Source organism: Hibiscus syriacus, unplaced genomic scaffold, assembly GCF_006381635.1.
Source record: "Hibiscus syriacus cultivar Baekdansim isolate YM2019G1 unplaced genomic scaffold, ASM638163v2 tig00109926_pilon, whole genome shotgun sequence".
Lineage (NCBI taxonomy): Eukaryota > Viridiplantae > Streptophyta > Magnoliopsida > Malvales > Malvaceae > Hibiscus > Hibiscus syriacus.
The window spans coordinates 319,200-343,768 of NW_024062532.1; the positions used below are offsets into that span (position 1 = coordinate 319,200).

At 34.9% G+C, this 24,569-nt stretch overlaps 2 protein-coding genes across 2 annotated transcripts; both read right to left on the reverse strand.

Annotated features, from left to right (window-relative positions):
* Positions 1–5,039, reverse strand: LOC120210613 (CBS domain-containing protein CBSCBSPB5-like). Its single transcript, XM_039209309.1, has 15 exons — positions 4,783–5,039; positions 4,573–4,709; positions 3,639–3,807; positions 3,192–3,324; positions 2,932–3,102; positions 2,710–2,788; positions 2,478–2,591; positions 2,259–2,325; positions 2,028–2,133; positions 1,875–1,942; positions 1,642–1,751; positions 1,452–1,561; positions 819–904; positions 621–710; positions 1–251 (listed from the first exon to the last, which is right to left on the reverse strand). The coding sequence occupies exons 2-15, from the start codon at positions 4,698–4,700 to the stop codon at positions 66–68; spliced, it is 1,617 nt and encodes a 538-aa protein (XP_039065240.1). The 5' UTR covers positions 4,701–4,709; positions 4,783–5,039; the 3' UTR covers positions 1–65.
* Positions 5,040–10,973: 5,934 nt separating this feature from the next.
* Positions 10,974–12,542, reverse strand: LOC120210614. The gene has a single exon (XM_039209311.1). The coding sequence runs from the start codon at positions 12,504–12,506 to the stop codon at positions 11,100–11,102; it is 1,407 nt and encodes a 468-aa protein (XP_039065242.1). The 5' UTR covers positions 12,507–12,542; the 3' UTR covers positions 10,974–11,099.
* Between the last annotated feature and the right edge of the window lie 12,027 nt (positions 12,543–24,569).

Here is a 24,569-nt window from a genome sequence, read left to right on the forward strand (position 1 = left end):
AAGGAAAGTTGTTACATTTCCTCTTGAAATTTACAAGTTACAAATGGGAAAAGTTTCTACCGGTGCTAATTCCCGGATCTCTTCAGGTATGCTAATAAGCCAAGCCCAGCAGCAACTGCAGCCCCGGCTGCAACAGCACTGTATGCAGCAGACCATGCATCGGAGTTAGCATAATCTAGGCTTCCCGAACCCGAACCAGTACCCTTTGGATGAGTTTTTGTTCCTGTATAATCTAGATGCAATCTCAAACACTGCAAAAGTCATCAGATCATTTGTCTCAACGTAAGAGATGACGGATTCAATGAAGTTTCCACTGCTACAAATAAGATGCTGGCTTTACAATGAACTAATTTAAACGCAGAGAGATCCAAATTGCACACTAACGTCTAAACACCACATATATCCCATGCAGAGCTTATATTTGAGTTCAACATGGATACCTAATAAAGATAATTTTTTGTATTACATTTTTTCTTTAAGGTCATACTACGAGCCAAATCTAGTTCCAAGCATCATTTCATCATACAAGCATATATTATTATTAGGGAATTATGAGTAAAGTACACCGTCAAATGCTCAATTAGGTGTAAATCCATATAAATTGCACAGTCCAATCATACCTTCCAACCAGCTAACTTTGCAAGCTCAACAGCCTCTGAAAGATCAGTGTCGGATTCCAACACAACTTTGTCATGGTCTTCATCTTCATACTGCATGATATACCCTCCAATTAGCATAAAATTTGGAGAGATAAGTTAAGTACCGAAGTAATCATCAAAAAATTAAAAGTACCCCCCCCCCCCAAAAAAAAACCCTACCAAAATTTGAGGCACAGTGTTTCTATCTATTTCATCCTGCAGCCTATTGAGGATTGCTGTTATTAGATCTGTTAAACTCCGTGTATCTGTATACAGAAGCAACAAACAAAAATCCTATTAGATACAACTTATCGAGATGGCCGGTGAAAAGCGTTACAGAAGAATTAGATCCCTCCGATAATATGCCCATGATTGTGGGAAATGCAATCGCCTGCCCACTAAAAATATGCTGAGTTGTAGGATCAGTAACCAATTGTAAAATCACACAATAGATGTAATCCATAAGATCAAAACTTAACCCCCCAAAATTATTATTGAAGCTAGTGTCATGTAAAAGTTAACTTGGCCAAGAAATGATTTGGTTAGGTTGCAAAAAATTAACAAGTGATAATAGAAGCAACACTAACTGTTATGGTCGTGCCAATTTATTAGGATTATGTGTGTTTGGGGATGATAGTTCATCTCGTCGAAGGGAGACTGAAACCTTTGGACTCGTTAAAGAGAAAACAAGATCTTTTAGGTTTTTGATTTAAATTCTTCTTAGGGTTTTAGTATTTAATGTCCTTTAAATAGACTAATCTTGTTATATAAAGGAAACCTATTTTTCATAGGAAAATAAAATCAATAACATACCAAAAGTAAATCTATGCATTCGGCCCCTTTTATCTTGTATTTTGAAGCCAAATGTATTTGGAATATTGGATGACGGATAGCAAAGAGACCTCCCTGTCTCTGCTCCATCACTGAAACATCACTATGAGTTAGTAGACAGTAATGGCAGAAATCACAACTATATGATCAGAGAAACATCAACAAAACAAACCTCCGACTCTCAACATCCTCTTCATTGGGAGGTAAGGCCATTGCAGAATCCCAAAACTTCTGCATCATTGTTGTGGCAGCCTCATTGTTGACTCCAGAAGTACTCCCAACCTAGTTTTGAAGACCACGAGGACACCGTAACAAGTTAAATGCTTTTGAATAAATATTCGTACATTACACAACTTATCCTGTAAAATTACTACAAGAACATCATAATCTTAGAAAGATACTGACTTGACTTAAAGTGGCAATAGCAGCACGAGTAATATGGATTACATCAAAAACAGCAACTATCTCTCCATCTGATTCCATCCACAGAAACTTAATAAGAACTGGTTTGATGCATGTACAACACTAGATTCTTTGCAAAGTAGTAACTCATATCACCTCTATCTACAACAGGGAGGTGTAAAAATTTTCCATCATGCATGGTATGCAAAGCATCAACAATTGGCGTGTCAACTATTGCACATTCTGGGTTAGGAGTCATGACCTATGCATCGAACCAAAATCAAAATGATGAGCATATTATTGAGGTGAAAAATGATGAGTTGATACAAAAGTCTATAAGATCAATATATATAAAATGGAAACATGAGATCCAAAAGTGGCAAATACCTTCTCCACAAAAGTAGCCTCAGGAGGCAGATTTTGTGCTATTACCCTCATCAATATATCCTTCGAACTGTCAGAAATTCATAGGCAAGGGTTAGTGTATATGCCAAAAACAACAGTAACAACTGAAAGAAAAACTGATTGATAATACTCCTTCCTGCCCTCCCTCAGCCACATATCGAATACAATGTTGAGTTGAAATTTGATTCAAAAAAGACTCACGTTAGAATCCCTCTTGGTTTGTTTTCAACTGTGACAACTGCAGAGTTTACTCGAGACTCAAGCATCTTTTTTGCAGCCACTAAAACTGTGTCATCTGGTGAAACTGTTACAATCCTAATAGATGGCATTCTGTTAAACTAAGCTACTGATAGTATTACAAAAAAACAAAATATCATCAATAGAGATGGTGTAAAGGACCAGATAGATATAACAAAAAGAAAGTATTACCTACTTTTGATTTTCTGCAATAATCGTAGACAGTGAGGGCCTGAACATTTGCTCACGAAGTGTCTCAATGAATGTACTGTGACCTGCATATCACCCCAAAAAATAGAGAACTTAAAACAGGTACGGAAAGTAAAAAGTAAAAGGGTAAAAGGTACAGAAAAATACAAGGGCCAAAAGTAAAAAGTAAAAGTACTACATTGAAGACGAGAAAACATTATCCACCAACCAGAGAGAGACGTTCCCCAATTTTTTTCTACTCCTTCAACTGCAGCAGCAATAGCTTTACTCTTTTCAGCTGCTCTTTCCATTCGAGCAATAGCATCATACAAACACTTAGCTATATCAAGCAAAGCAATGACTTCCCCATTTTCTACAACAGGCAAGTGTCTAAACTTTCCTGTTTAGAATGATATATGAATAACATTAGAGGTAAGATGTGAGAGAACATATCACATTGAGACTAGATGTACAAAACAAAGGGCCAACCTTGCACCATCTTCTGAAGTGCCTCCACTGCAAGAGTATCAGAAAGAACAAATACAGGGTTCTTGGTCATTACTTTCGAAACTGGTGTCTCCTCCAGATTAAGCTCCCGGGCTATCACTCTTGTTGCTATGTCCTTCAGTCAATAAAGAAAAAGAACCGATAAATAAGACACATCATAGTTGTTATAATTCAGTAGGCAGAAATCATTCCCCCCCAACCACCGCCACCACCACAAAAAAAAATACAAACGGGCAGAGCCAAGGAATAAGTGGATAAGAAGGAAGAACATTCTTCATGCAAATGCCAACACAAAATGCCTGAGAGAACATGGAATAAGATATAATATCAAAGTGAATAAATAATTCATGCAGTTTGTCTCCCGTACATTAGTTTTGACATTTTAAATGTAAAGGAATTGGTAACAGTTCACAAGGAAGTCAGTAATGCCTTGTCTGTGAGGATCCCGCAAAGTAATGCATTAGAGTCAGTAAGCAATAAAGCATCAACTCTACGAGCAGCCATCCGACGGCAAGCTTCATAAATGCTTGTACTATCAGGTACTGTCAGGGCCTTTGAAAGCCGCAACCTCTTCACGGTACGCTCTCCAGCTAGTCCCCTTTTCATGCAAGTAGATATAGTTACATTACTACTTTCAAGATAAAATTTCATATTGGTTGGAACTTCAGAATCTGAACCCTTTTTCATTATTGATTTGACAGAATGAACACAATAAAAACATGAACTTTCACAAACCATTACTGGCCGCTGTGAATTTTCTCCACTTCGAAAAATTAAAAGAAAATACAAAATAAATCTAGTAATATACACAGTCCATTGTATTTTCATTTTGACAAGTGACAGAAGCTTCTACTCTTCTGGACTTAAGATTTCAAAGAAAAGGAAAAGTTTTTAGAGTGTGTGTACATATCTCAAAGGTTCGTGTTTAAAGAAATGCAACTAAACAGAAACACATATTGTTCCAGGTGCAACCCTTCAACTTAATTGAAGTATCCATTTTAGACAGGCATTTGAACCCTCAACGTGTGCATATATTTATTAGCATGAGAATATGACCTTCCAAATGAAAGAAAACCTATACGCTCTATGTTGCCAAGCAACACAGGCAACGCTGCCAATACACATACAAGTTAAAGAGGAAAAACATCATGGTTGCCAAGGAACTCGAGCTTCCAAGGAAATATTCAAGAGTTGGCCTTAAACCTAAGACTCAACCGCAAAAACATTTTTTTCTCAAATAAATGCGATTTTTCAAAATTTACACAAAACTTCAATAGTTGTTCAATATTCAAAATAAGCTAATACATTATAAAAATGATCTTAAAAAGAAAAAATCAAATAAGACTTGAAAAAAAAGCCTTACATAGGACGATAAGATGGTACGAGTTTTCGACTAGAGTCAGAACCTCCATTCTCCAGTGAATTTTTCCTTGTCAACGACACGTTTTCCATTGATGAACTTCGCCTCGATGAACCGCTCTGACTTGTCATATCCAATCCCTGATAAGCATGTAGAATGTCCATCAATGAGATATCGAATAAAACAAACTAATGGAAAAAAATAACAACTTACCTGAATCAGAAACTTGTTATGAATCCAATGTCGAATCCAGAGATCGCAGTGTTATCGCTTAAAGAAATTAGAGCTCGCTTTTATTGATTCGGGAATTGAGAAGAGGTTTAGCGGGAAAATTAAGCGATCCGGACAAAAAGGAAGACTCTAGGCTTCAAAGACAAAAGCGCCGGAAATGTTTCGATTTCCAAGATTTTGAAGTGGTAAAGAAAAGAAGAGAAGGAACGGAACAATCCCCGGTCGGGAATGCCGTCGGGTAAATACACCTACCGGAAAGACGAGAGAAAACAAAGAATTGAGACACATGCCACGAGATGAGAAAGTGTGTGAAAATTAGAGGAATAAAAAACCAACCAGATTCTTCCACGTGGAACGCTGTTTTAACTGTAATTACTCCAATTAAACGGGATTTTGTTAGGTTTACAATAATAGAGATGGCGGTTTCATTTTTGGCTTAATGCCCAAATAAGTGCCCAAACTATACTTTTTGTGCTAAATAAGTGCCTACATTTTGTTTGGGGTATCTGTGTGCCTAATGTTACAAACGTTAGCATTTTAGGTGCCCGAACCGTCAACAGCGTTGGTTTTCTCCGTTAAGTAACACGTGTCATAACCTTGTAATTTTAAAAATTTTATATAAATTTTAAAAATAAAATTATATATTTTTTAAAAAGAAAACACATAAATTTTGAAATAACCCCTAAACTTTGAAAACCTTCATTTCAACCCTAAACTCACATCGATCGTCGCCCTTTGTAGTCGAAGAAGTTCCACCTGACCTCTCCTCGACGACCAAAACCCCTATGAAATCGTGACAAGTTGACAATCGATCGATGACAAACCGACTTTTTAAATCTCGCGAACCATATGATGAAAATCGTGATCCCACACGATTCTGACAATAAATCGGCAACAACTACGACGACATATAAGTAGGATGATGCCAAAGACTACGTCGTGGTCGGAGAGGGCGGCGACGATAGATTAAGGTTAGGATTTGGGGTTTTGGGGTTGTTTTATAATATAAGAAAAGTTTGGTTTTTTTATAAATATGATAATATTTTTAATATTTTAAAAAATAATTTTTAAAATTACCAGGTTGTGATATGTGTCACTTAACGTGGGAAACTAATGTCGCTGACAGCTCGGACACCTAAAATGCTAACATTTGTAACATTTAACACCTGGATGATCCAAAAAGAATGTAAGAACTTATTTGGCATAAAACGTATAATTTGGGCACTTATTTGGGCATTAAGCCTTCATTTTTTTATTATATGTAATAAAACACTTAATTCCGGTAACTACACCTTTGACCATTCAACTTCTTTTTATTTTTTATTAAAAAAATTTTTCTTGAAGAATATAATAAATATGGCATGACATAATTAGTCATAATTAAATTAATAATTGTTTTGCTTTTGTTTTTGTTGCTCTCTAATTTCTAAAATTTCGACGTGATTAATTCAGATTGATCTGTGTTGCAAATTTAATTTTGGACGATGAGTCTTTTAGCAGAGAAATTTTTTTATATAAGCAATGCCTTGAACTTGAGATCTTCTTAAACGATACCAAACTTTAAATAATTGAATATTAAATTCATCAAGTGATTTTAGTAGTAAAAATTAAATATTATTTTAAATTCAAACAGTTACAACTGCATGATGTGTATGCATTATTGATTAATTAAAAATTATTAATATACACTATCTCATAATTATCTCATACTATTAAAAAAGGTAAAGTATACAAATAATCCCTTGACTATAGAGTATTGCTTTACTAAGTCACTCGACTATTAAAAGTTGCAAAATACTCCCTCGACTATATGACATTACTTTGTTGAGTCTTCAGACTATGAAAAGTTACAGAATAGTCACCCGATTATTCATTGTGTTCTGAACTCATCCTTTTCCATTAAAAATTTGATGCCAATTTGAGCTAGACATTAACCTGCTGACTGTGATATGATATAATATAATCTCATAATCTCAAACGATTATAATATCTCAATCAGTAAGTTAACATTTAGCTCAAACTGCCATAATCCTTTTAACATAAAAGGATGAGTTTATAACACAATGAATAGTCAAATGATCATTGTGTAACTTTTAATAGTCGAGTGACTCAACAAAGCAATGTCCTATAGTCATGGGATCATTTTATAAATTTTAATAGTCAATGTACTCAATAAAAAATATACTATAGTCAAGGAATCATTTGTATAATTTACCCTAAAATTAATTATAGGTTTTTACCATCAATTTTGCCACATCTAAAAGTTATAGGCTATCCGTAGAGGTCATTCAACATACGAGCCTATCCTACCTGACTTGTCGTCAATTATTAATTAATCGCTTAATATCAAAATAAGTGTCCAAATTATACATTTTTATCTAAATAGGTGCCTAAACTATTTTTTGACTTATCCAGTTGCCTAATGTTATAAAAATTACCCATTTAAATGTTCGAGTCATCAACGACATTAATTTCCGTCCTTAAGTGGCACATGTTACAATCTGATGATTTTGATTTTTTTTTTAGAAAAATATTAAAAATCTTATTATATTTAAAAAATTAATTTCTCTTAAATTATAAAATAGCTCCCAAATCTCTAAAATCCCCAAATCCTAACCCTAATTCATTGTCACCGCCCTTTCCGTCCACGACAACCACCACTGACATAGTCTCTGTCATCCTCCTAGTTATACGCCATCGTAGTTGTCGTCGATTCACTGTCGGAACAGCATGAGATCACAATTTTCAACCTAGGGTTCGCAGCGTATAAAACATTGACTCGTCGTCGATCGGTTACGATTTCATAAGGGTTTTGGTCGTCAGGGAGGGGGGGTCGGTGGAGCTTCGTTGATGGTAGATTTAGAGGTTGAAATGAAGGTTTTTCAAAATTTTGGGTATATTTCAAATTTTTTTAAAAAAAATTAAATTTACCAGATTGTGACACATGTCACTTAACGGGGAAATTAACACATTTGAAGTTTCGGGCACCTAAAAGAGTAACGTTTGTAACGTTAGACACTTGGATGAGTCAAAAAATAGTTGAGACATTTATTTAGGAAAAACAATATAGTTTAGATATTTATTTTGGTATTAAGCCTTAATTAATCTAAAGTTGAGACAATACATTTTTTTGGGTTTGATCTATTCAAAATAAATTTATGTATTTATTAAATTTAATTTATTTACATTAATGTAATTCTTAATTTATATTTAAGTAAATCTTTGGCATATCTTAGTTTTCTATTTTAAGAAAATATCCATTTGGTAAATGAGAATTGAATATGATAAAAAATATAATTTTTAAGTAGGTTGTACATAGGTTTTTGTGGTTGGTGATTGATTTTTGTAGCATTCTTTGGATAATAAAATGAAATTATCCAAAAAAATATGATAAAAAAATATTATGTATTCCTTATAAAAATGATACAATTTTTAATATTCCATGATAATAATATTGGTTTGATTGACCCTAAAAGCATGTCTTAAATTTCTATTTTAAGAAAATATCCATTTGGTAAATGAGAATTGAATATAATAAAAAAAAATATACAATATTTAATATTTTAAGAAAAATGATGTCTTCCATTTGGTAGGGCTGATAAGTCATAGAAAATTTTAAAATACAATTTGTTAGTATAAAATTAAAAAAACAAAAAACCCGATTACAACTGAAAATTTTATCAAGAATGTTACTTTTTAAGTTGAATAGAGTAACATTTTCGGTTGCACCAAAAAATGTTATATTCTTCGTAATATTTTTTATTGTAAGTAATAAATCTCCGTAATGTAATTTTTCAGTTGCACCATAAAATATTGAAATTTTATTAAAATTTTAGATTAAAAATACGGTGAAGATGAAGAGACATTCTTCAAGGTTGGATGTAAAGACAGAGACATGCAACGATCAAGGTTATAGTGTTGGATTGATGCTCCAACACAAGTGGCCTCATAGGAGTTTGTGGTTGCCAAGTACTCCCGCAAAGGTTGTGCGTGTAACCATGAACAACTTGCGACAGCCTAAATAGGTGCAGATGGAAGTTTAAAAGAAAATCACAAATAAAATAATGGTCGACTGTTAGAAGGAAACGGAGAAGATGAATATGGAGTGAGTATTCAATAGAGTTTATTTCAGTCCAAATCCTGTACCTGGAGAAGAAGAATTATGCGATGAAAGATCGTGGAATAGCTTCAAATAGGGATAAGTACTCAATCGAGTCAAGTCAAAAACTTCAAGAAGATCTAGGAATAGCTTCAATTAGTTATAATATTATGATACAAATTGATTATATATATATATATAGGGATAAGATCATGTTACATAATGTAAAACTCTTTTAGTTTTACACGAGATTTAAGACCGTTAGATAAGTAAAATAGATGACTGAGATTAAAAGTAAGAAATGTGAAGATATGTATATGTATATTATATAAATATCTTCATATTCTTTTACACATTATAATATTATTTAATAAATCAAATACAATCTAAAATTATAAAATATATTTACGATATTATATTTCAAAGGACATATTTTGAAGGTAAAAGATTGATAGAAATATAAAGAAATCAAGGAATTGATGTGAAAAAAATGTAATCAAAATATTAAATTGAGAAAAATACAAAGTTAAGGGACTACATTGAAAAAATAGAGGCATTAGGAATTGTGGTTACATATATAGAAATAGTTGTAAGGGAGCATGTCGTTCAAATTTTGGTCAAACACGTAGTTAAAAAAAGAATAAGAAATGAATTGAAGAAATAAAAAAATTATAAAAAAATTGAGGTCTAAATTGAAAAATAGGAAACCTATTATCAAAAAGAGGAATTGAAAGTATATAAGTATTCTACTACGATTTAAGAGTATGTGGTTCAAAATTGATAAAAATAGACTTAAAATAAATGAGGAATTGAATGAATAAGGAAATAGTAAACTAAATCGTAAAACTGACAATATATTCAACCAAAATTTTTGATTTTTCGAGTGCCTCAAAATTTTCAAATTTCAACTCGACTCGAACTCAAAATTTGAGTCGATAATTTGAGTTGAAAGAGAATTTTTTTTTTAATTGAGTCAAGTTTTACTCAACTTGACACAAGGCACGAATGACACAGCAGAAGAATAATAGTGTCTAGAGATCTATACATGTCAAACTCATATAGTAAGACTTTAAACACGAGTTTATGATAAGGCCAAAGACTTGGGTTTAGGTGATTAGCCAAAAGTTTTCCATCGATGATCCAATCACCAAGAAGACAACAAATATAAGTTTCTTCAACTAACATCAAAGGGAAACTACCCAAATCAAGCTCTTCACATCACTTGGTTTTCTGCAACTCCGAGCTTTTCAACTGATAATTTTTCACACCACTTTCCATATCATAATACAGCATGAAACTAGAAAACAATCCAGAAAGTCAGTTCAATTTAATCCTATAACCTCCCTTAAGGACATAGTAAGCAGATAGATTTGGGTTTTTTTGGGGTCGGGTTTTCAGGTTCAGGCTCATTTAGCCACCTTAACTGAATCCAAACTGGATAAATGTTTCAAAAAGGATTCACTTCAACTCTCCAACTGAAACATAACAAGGATAGTTAGCTGACAAAGAAAAACAAAGAGACCAATCATGTTTAAGCATCGTAATTAGCTCTATAATCCCAACTCCTATTCTCTTTTTCCAAATACTTCTTCACACCACACCACCGACAATTTCTTTCTCATCGAGTTATCAAATACCCATTTCAATCATTTATGGCAAACAAACTAAGAACAAGTCAAACAATTCTTCAGCTGATCTGCAATAATTATTTGACAAACTCCGGCAAACTTGAATAAATTAACAAGATCCATTTCCGGTTCATGAACATAGCTATCCAGATTACAGCTTTTCCTCTAAACTATGGTATTAGCAAAAACCAAAAATATAGAGAATAATAAGTAAAATAACAAAAAATAAAACAAAACCGCAACTTCCTAGATAATCATGTATTTTAGATGGCATAATATAAGATGAAGCAAAATCATATCTTTAGGCACGCAAGAAAACAACAATCAAATATTTAGGATTGAAGGAAACTTATAGTGGATTAATGTTCCAACCAAAAATATGCTCAAGGTATAGTTGAGTCATTGAGCGTTCTTATACCACAAAAAGGATTAAAAAGAACATATTAAATACTAATAAATTTGTAAAGAACGACATGATCCTAACAAAACATATTGAAACTTTCCAAAAACAATATCTACATTCTTATCAACCTACTGCTAAACAAAGCTTAAAAATCAAACAAGACCATAAATTACCCTGAATGTGCACGTCCAGCTCTTATGATCTTTCTCCTTTCATAGTCAGCATCATCTGTTGGCAACTCATGACGACAAACAGGACAGGTATTCCTTATTCCCAACCAGGGTATAATACAATCTCCGTGATAGCGATGAGCACAAGGCAGTTGCTTCATCTTTTCACCAAGGTTAACCTCATCCTTACAAACCGCACAAAGAGCATTGTCATTAACCACATCATCCTGAGTCACAACAACAGAAGGAAGATTCTCAACTATAGATTTTGAAGCTGGAGGCTTCCCGATAAACACATTCTCATTCTCAGCAAACTGTCCGAACGGCATTTCATATTCTGCAGCATCAATATAGTCATGATGATCAGCAAAAAATGGCTCAGCATTCTCATCCATTTCATGGGCCGTTTCCAAGTTATTAGAATTCAACAGAACCTCCCACTCCAAAGTCTCCAACCCAGCTGCCCTCTCTAAACTAATCACATCTTCAGGTGCTATCATAGGGGAAACGTATAGTGAAACTGAATTCACATCATCATCGCCATCAATAAACACACTTAAAACATCCCTCTCATCAGCCCTACCATCCACTTCCTCCCACTCGAAATCTTCAACAGTCTCCCGACGATCGTTCAACCGCAGCGAATCCCAGAAAAGCGGAATACTAACACTCACATCATCAGCAGCATCAACATCATAACAATCATTAACATGATCATCAATTCCATAATCATCTCCGGAATTCAAATCAATTGTTAACACCCTAGTATCATTCTCGTCCTCATCATCCTCATTGTCCTCCGAATCGGACCTAAGCCCAACAATCCGAATGTCATCCCCAAACATTTCAACGCCACTAAAATTAGAACCGACCTCGCTAGCACTCAACCCAGCAACCCTCCTTTCCACAAAGAAATGGCCGTCATCATATTCGACACCGCCACTTTCAATCTCAACATCGCTTTCATGAGTATCCATCGAATCAAACCCTAACGCTAACCCTAAATCCAACTCACGATTCCCCTCAATAACACCAAAACCCGAATCGCTCAAATTATTATAAGCCAAATCAACGGCATCATTATCACCATCGGTGCTACCACAATTGCAATCGCTGTTATTGGGATTATTGACGGAACAAGCCTGAGATCGCTCGACGCTTTGGTGGAAGAGATCGATGACGAAATTGACTTGGTTCTCGCGGCGGACAAAGAGATCGGGGCCGTTGATAACGAGTGAGTCGGGATACGAAACGTCATCGTTTGGGTGAGAGAGATCGGAGAAGTGAAAATCGGGAGACCGGTAAGAGTGGTAATCAAGGGTCGGGGTTAGGTCGCGGTGGTGGTGGTTGTCCTGAACGCCGTCGTCCTCTGAGTCGTAAAGTTGAACAGAAGTAACCGACTCCATGAATTTTTTTCAAAGTGAAGGAACCAAAACAACGAACAAGATTGAATTGATTTTGTAATGATTTTATGTTTTGGGTTTCGTTGTAATGGCGAGAGACTAGAGATAACGTTAAACACAGGAAATTACTTTTATGCCCTATAATCTACGCTACTTACGAAAGTTTTTCATTTAAGAGAAAGTAAACTGATAGACCGAAAATGTCTTATAATATACGATTTTAATCAATATTTTTTGGATTTGTCAAAATAACCAACAAATTCGTAACGCGAACTCCAATTTCGCAACACAATTTTTATTTTCGCAACGCGAATATGTAAATCGCATTACGATTTTCCAAATTCACGTTGCGAATCTGTAAATCGAAATGCGAATTTGTAAATCGCAACACAGAAGTCAAATTCGCAACACAAAAGTCAAATTCACAACGCGGAATTTCAAATTCACAACACGGAATTTCAAATTCGCAACTGAATTTCAAATTCGCAACTGAATTTCAAATCCGCAACTGAATTTCAAATTCGCAACACAAATTTAGTTTCGCAACACAAATGTTTTGGGTATATAACAACGCAGCAGCATCAACTCATAATTTAAATCCCTAAATCACAACTCATTCCATCTCCATCTATCACTCTCTCCGGCGACATTCGTTCATATATCCAACGACATCTTTCTCCATCTCTAATTTTTTTTTTACATAATTTTATTTCTATATAATTTTTCAATTATTTCTCTCCCAAATTATCAACTATCAACTTAATAAAGGTATATTTTTCTCTAAGTTAGTGATGGTATTTAGTTTATAGCTCGTTTATTTAGTAAATTAATTTACAAGTTGTAGAATGAAATCATCTAATGTTGATCATGTTTGGATATATTTGTGTTTTGGAGGGTCATGGGAGAATGTTCATGGTGTTTTACAATATGTGCCTTTATCCATGAATCTTCAACTAAAACTGTCATTAAAAAAGTTAACTTATGAAACTCTAATGTTACGTGTTGCAAAGAAATTGAATTTAGAGTCTCTAAGTGGATTTAGGTTATCTTATCAGAGAAAAGATAAAATTTATTTGTTAACTGACAATGAAGATGTTGAACGATTCATTGCTTACATTAGTGTTTCGCAAGAAGATGATGTTACATTGTATGTTATTGAACCTAGAAGTAGTGAAGTTGTGTCACTAGCTGGTAGTAATCAACTAAGTTCTTCAACCCAAAATTTAATGGTTCCACCACAATTTCATCACCAAGTAAATTTTGTTTCACCATATTTACAATACCAAACACAATATTAAACACAATCTCAAAACCCACAACCTTTTCCTAATCCAAATCCCAATAAACTTTCAGCACCAAATTTCGGTTTTCGTATTGACCAGTTAGACGATTATGAGGCAACAGAAAAAATTGTGAGTACTAGTTAGTATTCGAAATTTGATCTTGGTCAATACTCAGACTTTGATCTTGGTCAATACCCGGACTTTGATCTTGGTCAATACTCGGATTTTGATGATGTGATGGAAGAAGAAACAGACCCTGCATGTAATGATTTTGATGGTCAATACCTGAATTTTGATGATGAAACAGCAGCTGCCGAGGAAGATGTTGTTGATGATAATGAGGAGGAAGTTACAACTGTGAATGAACATGTTGAACATCCATTCTGTAATTCATATAACTCTGAAGAAGAAGAAAAAGAAGAAGAAGTCCCCGAAGAAAGGAAAAAGAAGAAAATGCCACAGGAGTATAACTGGAATATACTAGAATTACTTCAGATACCGGAAGAAGAGTTGGTAAAGATAACAGTTGATTGTTACACAAAAATTATTCGTATCAAGAAAGATGATTGTTTTGATACAAATGAAGACTTGAAGATAGCTTTGTATACGAAATGTGTGTAAGATGACTATCAACTAAAAGTTAACAAATCAAGCAAAGATCGTTTCGAAATAAGGTGTATGATTGACAAAAATTGTACGTGGCGTATGATTGCAAAGAGGATAAAAGATTACGAAATGTTTCAAGTTAGGACTTTTATTGATAAACATACATGTTCAAGAACCCAAGTTTTTCCTCACCATAGACAGGCAAACAAAAAGGTGTTGGGTGGTTTTCTGGCTGAGTTAATGTTTTTGAATGGAATGGTATATCGGGGACATGAAATTATGACTGACATGAATGCTCGGTTCAAGATTAGTATCTTATATTCTCAAGCTTGGAGAGCCAAATATTATGCCTTGGAATTGTTGAGGGGGGCGCCAGAAGCATCGTTTGCCCAACTGTCGGCTTATTGTCACAATTTAAAGCTGAAAAATCCTGGGTCGGTAACTCATATCAAAACAGATAGAGATGGACGCTTTGAGTTGCTGTTTATCGCCATTGGTGCTGCGGTTAGTAAATAATTATAATTTTATTGACTCATTTTTGTTAGTTGCATGCATTTCACATTTAAATGATTATATTTCTTGTGTATATGATTTTGTATATTTGTCCGTTTATTACTTGCATGCGCCCAGTTATTATAGTTGACAGAGCACATTTGAAAGGTCAATACCTTGAAGTAAACTTATTAGCAGTAGCCATGGATGCTAACAATGAAATATTGTCAATAGCTTACGGGGTTGGCAAATCTGAAACCTCTGATTCATGGACATGATTTATGGGGTATCTTAGGGATTGCATAGGTCCTATTAGCAATCTGACAATCATATCCGATAGGGCAAACTCAATTGACAACGCTGTTAGAAGGTGTTTGCCAGATGCTTTTCATGGACTTTATGATGTTCATTTGTACAAAAATCTAAAATCAAGGTCTGTTGGTATAAAAAATAACAAATGGACATACTGGAAGGCTGTAAAAGCTTATCGGGAAGTGGATTTTAATAAGCATATAAATTGTTTAAGACGTGTTTTGCCTCAATGTGCTTAAACACTTGAAGATGTCGGGTTTGAAAGATGGTCAAGAGTACATCAACTTGGAGCAAGATATGGTTTCATGACGTCTATTAGTGCAGAATCAATCAACGCTCTAAGTCGTCATTCCCGGAAATTACCCATTACTATGTTAATGGAGTTTTTTCGAGCCTCTATTCAACAGTGGTACTACAAGAAAAGAAACCATGCATGTATTATTTCTTTAAATTCGTAACTTATCATATTTAATATATTTTACTAAGTATTATTTATTTAAATTTACAGGAACATTGAAACATCGTGTTACACCATGGACTGAAAAAAAGATAACGAAACATGTTGTAAAGTCAACGTCATGGAGAGTTGAACCATGTCCACATCCTTCTGAGTGGGACATACCAGATGACTTACAAACAGTTTTGCCACCAGTCATGGACAGCAGGCTACCTGGCCGACAAAAAAATCACGATCGTATACCGTCTAAGGGTGAAGAGAAGAGGAAATCGATAAGTAGTCGGTGCAAGGAAAGTGGTCATACAAGGTTGACCTGTGGATCACCAGTGCCATCACAATCATCTTTTCCTCTACCAAAAAATGGATCCTCATCAAAATCCAAAGCTCATATGGTGCCAAGCAAATCACAATCAAAATCCCAATCACAACCGGCTTCACCTTTTGAGACTTATTAACTTAGGTGATTTTTAAATACAAACGTTGTATTATGTGTATTTTATGTGTGAATGCATACATTTTTAGGTAGACATTCATTAGTAACTTGAGTTTGAACATTGCTATGATCTGTTCAGTTGTTATCATGTTGGGATTTTCTCTTGTGTTTGATTGCTTGGATAGTTGTTCTCTTGGTTCTTCAAGTGTCCTTAGCTTGTATTTATAGCTTGGAATGTGTTTGACGTTGTATATAACTTGATGTTGTATGTTGCGATCAAAGCGAAAGTCAAATTCGCAAACCGAAAATCGCGTTACGAATTTAGCTTTCGCGTTACGAATTTGTACCTTAACAGGTCTTTTTTGCCTTCAAACATAATGCAGATTGAAATTTTTAGAAACAACATATCAACTTTTACAAATCAATTAAACAAGCAAAAAAATAATTCTTATTTACACATCAAATTAAACAAATCAACTTTTATAAATCAACTTTTACAAATCAATTAATCAAAAAATAAATATTATTTCCTCATCAATAATCAACTTTCAATGTAAAATTCAATTAAACAAAGCAAAAAAAGTGTACCCCAGACTGTTGTTTATGCACAAATACATCAATTTCATGCAACTCACTTCAGGATTAACCTGCAGAAACCAAACATTTGCTCAAACAACACTTTCTACACATCTAAAACCAACAAACATCAAATTACTGAATTCTATGTACTTAACCAAATATTTTCAAACCAATTAAAGAGTATATATGTTAACAACACTTGCTCAAACTTACCAATTTTTTATGCACACTTTCAGCACGCGGATGCAGGTAGGCAGCGTCTCGTATATATTGATATGGCCATATAATGCCGAAACCACAATCCTACTGCACCTCTATCTCTATCTGTGGGAGGTAGATATTGTTTACTTCCTGTCGTCAAATGTTCCAAGCACAAGCATACGAGAGAACCACAATCCCCTCTGGCTCCCTACGCTTGTTGTGGCACAGTCTCATCTCTGATCATTGTAATTTTGAACTTCTTTGGCTTCTTGTTTCCAGAATTTGTCCAATAATCAATCGCATCCAAGTATTTAGCCAAATGATAGATCCATCCCTTTGTAATAATATCTCTCAAATCAGACAATGGTATGTAATTCAACATGCTGTCATATACCATTGTCTTCAGGGATGGGAGCTGAAGCTCGACGAGAAGCCAATGATGACGTTCCAAAACAGGGATAAACACCTGCAATCATAAATAATCGCGCACATCAAATAAAATTTATGAAAACCTTTAAAATATTCAAAAAATAAATACTAACCTTATCAACCTCCCACCACGCAGGATAAAGTTTAGCTTTTTCATTACCCAACGTATATGAAGCATATCTTTGATCCTTCAAGTGAGCTGCGTGAAAAGACGTCGACATAATAGTCCATCGAATATTTGTTTTCCTCAATTTTCTTATTATTAGAAGACGTGACACCCATGCATCAATATGCTGTTTTATAAAAAAAATATATATATTAGTGAATTTATTAATAATTTTAAAAAAAATTAATCAAAATGCAATATAAGAAGAATATAAGACTTACCACCCCTTCGAGATAGCCATTATCTTCAACCCCTAATAAAACACCCCACCAAGACCGATCAATAAACAAATGAATAGCATCGTCGATTTGGCATAGGTCAGAATAACACCCTTTGCTCCGCTCATGTAGATAAAAATCAACTGCGGTCTTACCCCAAAGGGTATTATCCGTAATTATGTCTGGTAGTGTTTCCCTCTCCTGCTGAGGAATGGTACTGGCCGGTAACACATACGAAAGCCAACTCGCATCCATCATATAGGGCATGAGAGGGGGTTTATCAATATGTCGACATATGACGCCATATGAATCGGGCCCTTGAACGGCGGGCGGGACCTCTTGAACGATGATAGGGCCCTCTTGAACGGTAGGAGGGGCTTCTTCGATGATGAGAGGGGACTCTTGAACGATAGGAGGCGCCTCTTAAATGATGATAGGTGCATCGAGCTTCTTCTTACGGAGTCTTGGCACTAGTGGGGTGAACGAAGACGTAATGACACGTGCACGACGTCTGATACGTGAACCCCGTCATGCAAGAAAAACCCGACGTAAAACATCTACCTTATTGGGCCGCTGAAAGTAAATTAATACATAAATCAGTAAATAAATAATGCCAAAAAAGGTTATTTGCATTTTTAGTATAGTATTAAACAAATTTATCTCATTGCGTAAAGTATGAACATCATTCTGCAACGATGAAACAATCTCGCGTAGAGCGGCAACCTCATCACGTAAAGTAGATACCTCACCATGTAGCGCACCATTGTCATCGCGTAAAAATCCACCTCACCACGTAAAGATCGAACCTCATCACGCCATGCCCCATTATCTTCACGTAAAGTACCGACCTCATAACGCAAAGCACCGACCTCATCACGTAATTCCCCTAACTCATCCCGTGGAGGTGGAGAACTGGGAGATAAATGTCGTGGCCTCTTTATCGATCGCCTATCATGAGGTGATGGTGGAGAAGAGGCTCGATGATGTGATGGAATAGGTGATGGTGGAGGTGGAGAAGAGGCTCGATCAGGTGATGGCTCCGGGTGTCGAGCTGTAAATCGGCCCGATCATGTGATGGCTCTCGAAGTAGGGGGTGCTCATCATCCGTCCCATCAAAAAACCGCTTACTAGCTTGCCACCAATCAGTGGCAAGCTCAGCCTCTGTGGGTGTCAACCTCTGTAATGGATAGTTGGCCTCCTAACAATATAAAATCTCAAACAAAGTTAAACTTGTACTAATAATAACTTGTTTATATATGGTATTATTTGTGTGTTAACTTACATCATTCATCGTCGTATATGGGAGTAAATTTTCCCAATCCAACATGCAGATCCTCTTACAGGTAATAGCCCTAGGAATATCATTTGATCTTTTTATTGCATATGTCCGCATGCTGGGGAAAGCCTCAAATATCCAAATCTACAAAACAATAAAATACACAAACATTAGTAATTGTTAAATAATTAATTATAATTTTGGAAACATTATATAGAATTTCTTACCTTAAAGGCCCAAGTAAAGCCTGTCAAAGTGTATTTAGAACCATCGCCCCGCAAACTTTTTCGGTCCTCAAAGGCAGATGTCAACTTCTTCCAGGTAGCTTTCCATAGATATGAACCACAGAAATAGGTTCCATGCATTTAGGTCCTCTACCAATAATATTAGGTCCTCGGAGATAGGTTGTCTGCCCTCTTTGCCTAAAAAGTCGGCATGCAAAAGTAATAAATGGCATACTCGGACAACATCAAGGTCATCCATCCGAGTAAAACCATCTTTATCAAATAATCTCTTCAAGTCGTCGACGTGTAAACTCGGCTTCAACTTTGCCAGCTCAGGAAAAACCCGAGATAACCATGATGGGCGGGTGATATGACTAGTGTATCGACCTACATCATCGTGTCCGAAGCATAGACCAGTGATTAAGCAAAACTCCTCCTGCCCAAAACAAGTATGTGCCGGAGGAAAATGAAACCATATCTCCTGATCACCACGTTGTATCCCCTCAGGTAGATCGTTAGTCATGGTCTGAAGAAACAAATGTGTCAACATAGCATCTCCACCCATATATTGCACTTTCAGCCATGGCCCGAAGCAAATATCCTCAAACAATTTTCTTTGTAGAGGTATAAGCGTCGACACAATTTTAATGGCTAGGCTTAATTTATTCCTTAAGGTCAATGCAGCCGAAAAAAATTTCTACAAAAACAATAAACATACAGTTAGATATACCAAAAACTAAAAATTATACACTATAAACAAACATGATATTAAACAGTAAAAACAAAGCCAAATATGTTTCAAACTAGCACGGTATTCACCCAAGTCATTATTCATCATAGTTCACAAAATGCATTAGATAACATTTCAGAAGTAATCACTTAAATTAGCAACACTGTGAAGTTAGTATTTGTCTTTGTTTTTTGGTTGAAGTAATGCAATTCATTCAAGTTTAAATTTGCAGAATAAAAGAAGTTTCTGAAACTTAAATTCGCAACGCGAAAATGAAAATCGCAACGCGAAACTAAAATCGCGTTGCGATTTTCATTTTCGCGTTGCGAATTTGGTGTTGCGATTTAGGGTTTCTTCAACAAAAAGACAAATCAAAGACAAATTAGTATTTTCACAGGGTTAAAGACTAAACAGTTTAGCAGTATTAGCAGCAACCGAATAAATTTACTAAGCAGTCTCAATGAAATGGATAGTCTATATATATTGAAATTACCAGTAAATTTATCATCAATATAAGAAAAATCTAATAATAATACAAAAATTTCAAAATAAAAATAAGAGATTAAAAAAACTAACCCTCGGTGGTTGATTTTCCATTTCTGACGGTGAATAGTTGTGAGGGTTGCTCTAAGAGATGGAGATAGACGTGTCGAAACGATTTTTTTCTAAAAGGTGAAAATGTGAGATTTTGAAAACCCACATTAATTTTTAATTTACCTTTTTCAATTGATTTTTAATTTAAAAAATAAATGCGATTTAAAAAACCTCTCGTTTCGAAAAATTTAAAATTTTCTTTTCGTTAAAAACATATTGTTCAAAGAGTCGCCACCAATATTTGATTAGGGTGTGATTGGGCACCCAAAGATGTTTGTTATTTTAAATAAAAATTAATTTAAATTAAAACAACAAATTAAGGTCTGCGTTACCAAAATCCGAATTCGGGAGTCGGTTACGTGTAGGGAATGATTAGCACCCCCACGACGCCCTAAATTGGTACCTAGTTGATTAATTAACGTCCTTGCATTGAATTTTACAAATTCGAACTTTATTTGATTTTTGATCCCATAAAACAATGACGTAAATTTAAAAACATTCAAAAGCACTTAAACAAATTAAATTAAAATTACCAAGTCGTTTTAGAAAGATAAAGAATGTTCGATTATTTACAAATATCGAGACCAGATCTTAAAGATATAACAACCTTTTCTCGATATATTTAAATAAACGAACATTTCTTTTTCTCTCGTTCCCAAATTTTAGGTGACGAATAAATTTTTTTGTTTCACTTTCGCGATACACTTTTATTTTAAAATCATTAAAAGCGGACCTCAAATCAGTTATGACTGCCCACTTAAAACAATTTTAAATTAAATGTGACATACAAAAAAATATGTACGTATATTTTAATTAAAAAATCATAAATTATGTATATTAATACCTAATGTACAAAATGTGACTCAAATATAAAAATAAAATCATAACATGCTAAACTATAAATTTTAAAAAGTGTATATATACATAAATGTAATGACTAAATTTAAATGAATGTAAAATTCGACATACAAACTAAAACTAAAGTATGGATTAAAATGAAACATGCGTATAAATGAGGAATCTACACCCAAATAATCTAACAAGATTATAACTAAAACTAAAAACTAGAAAATAACTAAATCAAGACAAACACGAATGATTAAATTTAAAAGCAGTCCTAAAGGTGACTAAAGTGTAAGATAGTCTTAAAATTTGGGGACTGGAAACCTGATTTTACCAAGAAAATTTGATGGCCAGAAAGTAATTCTTTAATATAACCTAAACTAAAAACTAAACTAAATCTAATCCTAAGTGAATCATGCGCAAGAAAACTCTGTCGTTCAAGCTCCCTTTTTCAATCTTTTTAGCATACTGACCATACTCATCTCTCTTAGCCTTCGATGCCATGCTCGGCCACCATCCCTTTGGTGGCCACTTCTCTTCTAACCATAGCTCACCATCACGCTCTCTTCTCTCCATTCAATACAGACCACAACTGAGGGAAGACAATCACCGCACCCCCTTATTGCTCGTCACTTTATTCGAGTCTTTTACCCGGAGTTGAAGCAAGTAAATAGAGGTGTAATCGTTGGGTAGAATTATGAAATATTCTGAGGATTTGTAATTAATTTTAGGGGCTGTAATTTGAGACTTATGATAGGAAAATAATGAGCTTTAAGTTCAGTTTGGGTCTCGGTTTAATCGACCAAAAATGTTGATTATCAAAATTGGTTGGAATCCAACATACGAAATTCGGTGGGGCTCTCATGTTTGTCGATCAAAGGAATTGAAAGGTGGGTTCTTAGAGGCGATTGGAGAGAAAAATGGCTAACGAGTAGTGGGGAATTTCAATGCTGCTACGACCTTCGACCATCGCTGCCGAGAGCCTTTCCTAGACGAAAATTTCGACGACAGGTAAACTAGCTATTTTCTCACCATTTTCTATTTATTTCTCTGAAGACACCTCTAACTTACGAATGATGGCTACTCAAGGAAACCTAACTTTCACCAATACCCCAACTAAACGCTATGTGATAATTACAAGGCAAATGGAGAGCTAAATCAAGCAAGGTAATGTAATTAACTAATCTTTCCTGTATTTTCACTTGTTTAGAATAAAAGCATTCATGGAAATTACCAGAAAATGAAATAAAGATAGAAGATACCAAAAGAATTGTTCCTTGCTTGTTATTGATCTCCGTAAAAACGAGGATCCAACCTCTTTTACACTGCTCGATCTTTTAATATGGAAATGTTGTTTTTTCGGTTTCTTTCCCCTTGTTCTGCTATGTAAAAAACAAGAAAATCTGGTTTCCCCCTTCTTCTCGTAATGGTCTCTGAAACTCGATCCCTTCTCCCCCCTCTTTCCTCTTTTTTCTGTTATTTATGATCCTAGTCCCCTTTTCGTTTCTAGAGGTTAATTCCTAATAAAAAACCGACCCCACTCCATTTACAGTTTCCTTCCCTCTTCAAAATCATGGACCCAATCTTATTGGTAATTTTTGATAACTTACCAGTTATCATACACGGCTAAAATAAATTCCCATTATTTTAGGGAATCCTCACGTGAACTGGTAAATACTATGCTAGATCATTGGATTTAAATTGGGCCTTCAACTGGCTTAGGGTCGGGTTAGGTTGCCATGGCTTCGGGTCTGCTCCGACATAACCCCGGACAAATCAAGTATCTACAGCTGCCCCTCTTTGCTCATTATCGTGTAAAAAGAATAGAGCAAAGATCAATAGATGATCAAGTTTGTCCGGCCATTAGAACTTCAAAAGATTAATCAGCTTCTTTATTACTTCAGGATAAGAAAGACTTGAAAAATCTTCGAATGACGGGTCTGCTCCCTATCCCTTCAGGGAGTATAAGACTCGACCAATCTTCAGCAAACGTGTCTGCTCCCTACTCATTCAGGGAGTATATTCAATCTTCAACAAACAGGTCCGCTCTCTATTCCTTCAGAGAGTATAGAACTCGAACAATCTTCATAAAACGGGTCCGCTCTCTATTTCTTCAGAGAGTATAGAACTCGAACAATCTTCAACAAACGAGTCCGTTCTCTATTCCTTCAGAGAGTATAGAACTCGAACAATCTTCAACAAACAAGTCCGCTCTCTATTCTTTCAGAGAGTATATGACTCGATCTTCATAAAATGTGTCCTCTCCCTATTCCTTCAGAGAGTATAGAACTCGATCTTCATAAAATGAGTTTGCTTCACTGTTCTTCCGTGAAGGCTTACAGATGGTTTGCTTCACTACTCTTCCGTGAAGGCTTAAGATTGACCTGTTTCGAAGGTCCAACCTGAAAATCTAACATTACAAATCATTAATGTATGTTTGAAAATATTATATTCAAAAATTTAGAATTTGATAAAATTTCTGAAAATCCATCTCCATCGCGAAAACTTGTCTGGAAACCATTGGATACGTGAATCTGCTTTGGCTCAGTTTTCGTATAAACATCATTCTTTTCGAAATCTCCAAACCAGTTATGTTCGTCTCGATGCTTCAATATCTTTAATCTTCAACTATCCCTGGGAAACCTGTAACTGCTTAAGTCATCATGCAATTATGAATGTCATGATCCTATTCATGCCTATAATGTATGCAACTATGCAATTTGATGCATTTTCTTCTTCGAATGAACTCTATCTCCTTTTGATCTCGATGGAACTCGGTTTCATCTTGGGTATAGAACATTTGACCAGTTCACCCCAGTTAACAATCTCAATTCTATATCTCTCGGCTTAACAGGACCTTGATTTCTTTCTTTTCTGGAAACCCACTGGTACCCATAACGAACTTCTTAATTAATGACAATCTCTTTGGGTCTTCTTCTCATGGTTGGGATTTTCTATGAATTTCAAGATTTCATTTTCCCGTAACCACACAAGCTTACATGTTAAAACCATCATCAGCTTCATAATACCTGCATTTTGCAAAACCTTTTGCACAATAATACAAAATGATCTCATGTACTTCAAGTTAAGCTATATGTTTTAACTTTTCAAAATAAGATGCTTACAAAAGGGAAACGAACAAGAAAATACATCTCTTTATTTATATAAATGCAGAGAACTTTTGGCAACTAAATGGCAAACTTTTAACTGGAAGAAGTAAAAG

What these genes read in the sequence shown, in the direction of transcription:
- LOC120210613 (XM_039209309.1), bottom strand. Translation starts at nt 4,700, where the DNA reads ATGACAAGTCAGAGCGGTTCATCGAGGCGAAGTTCATCAATGGAAAAC. An exon ending in TTGGGGAACGTCTCTCTCTG is followed by an intron (nt 2,789 to 2,931) that starts GTTGGTGGATAA and finishes GGTGATATGCAG; the next exon opens with GTCACAGTACATTCATTGAG. An exon ending in CAAAGTTAGCTGGTTGGAAG is followed by an intron (nt 252 to 620) that starts GTATGATTGGAC and finishes TGACTTTTGCAG; the next exon opens with TGTTTGAGATTGCATCTAGA.
- LOC120210614 (XM_039209311.1), bottom strand. Translation starts at nt 12,506, where the DNA reads ATGGAGTCGGTTACTTCTGTTCAACTTTACGACTCAGAGGACGACGGC.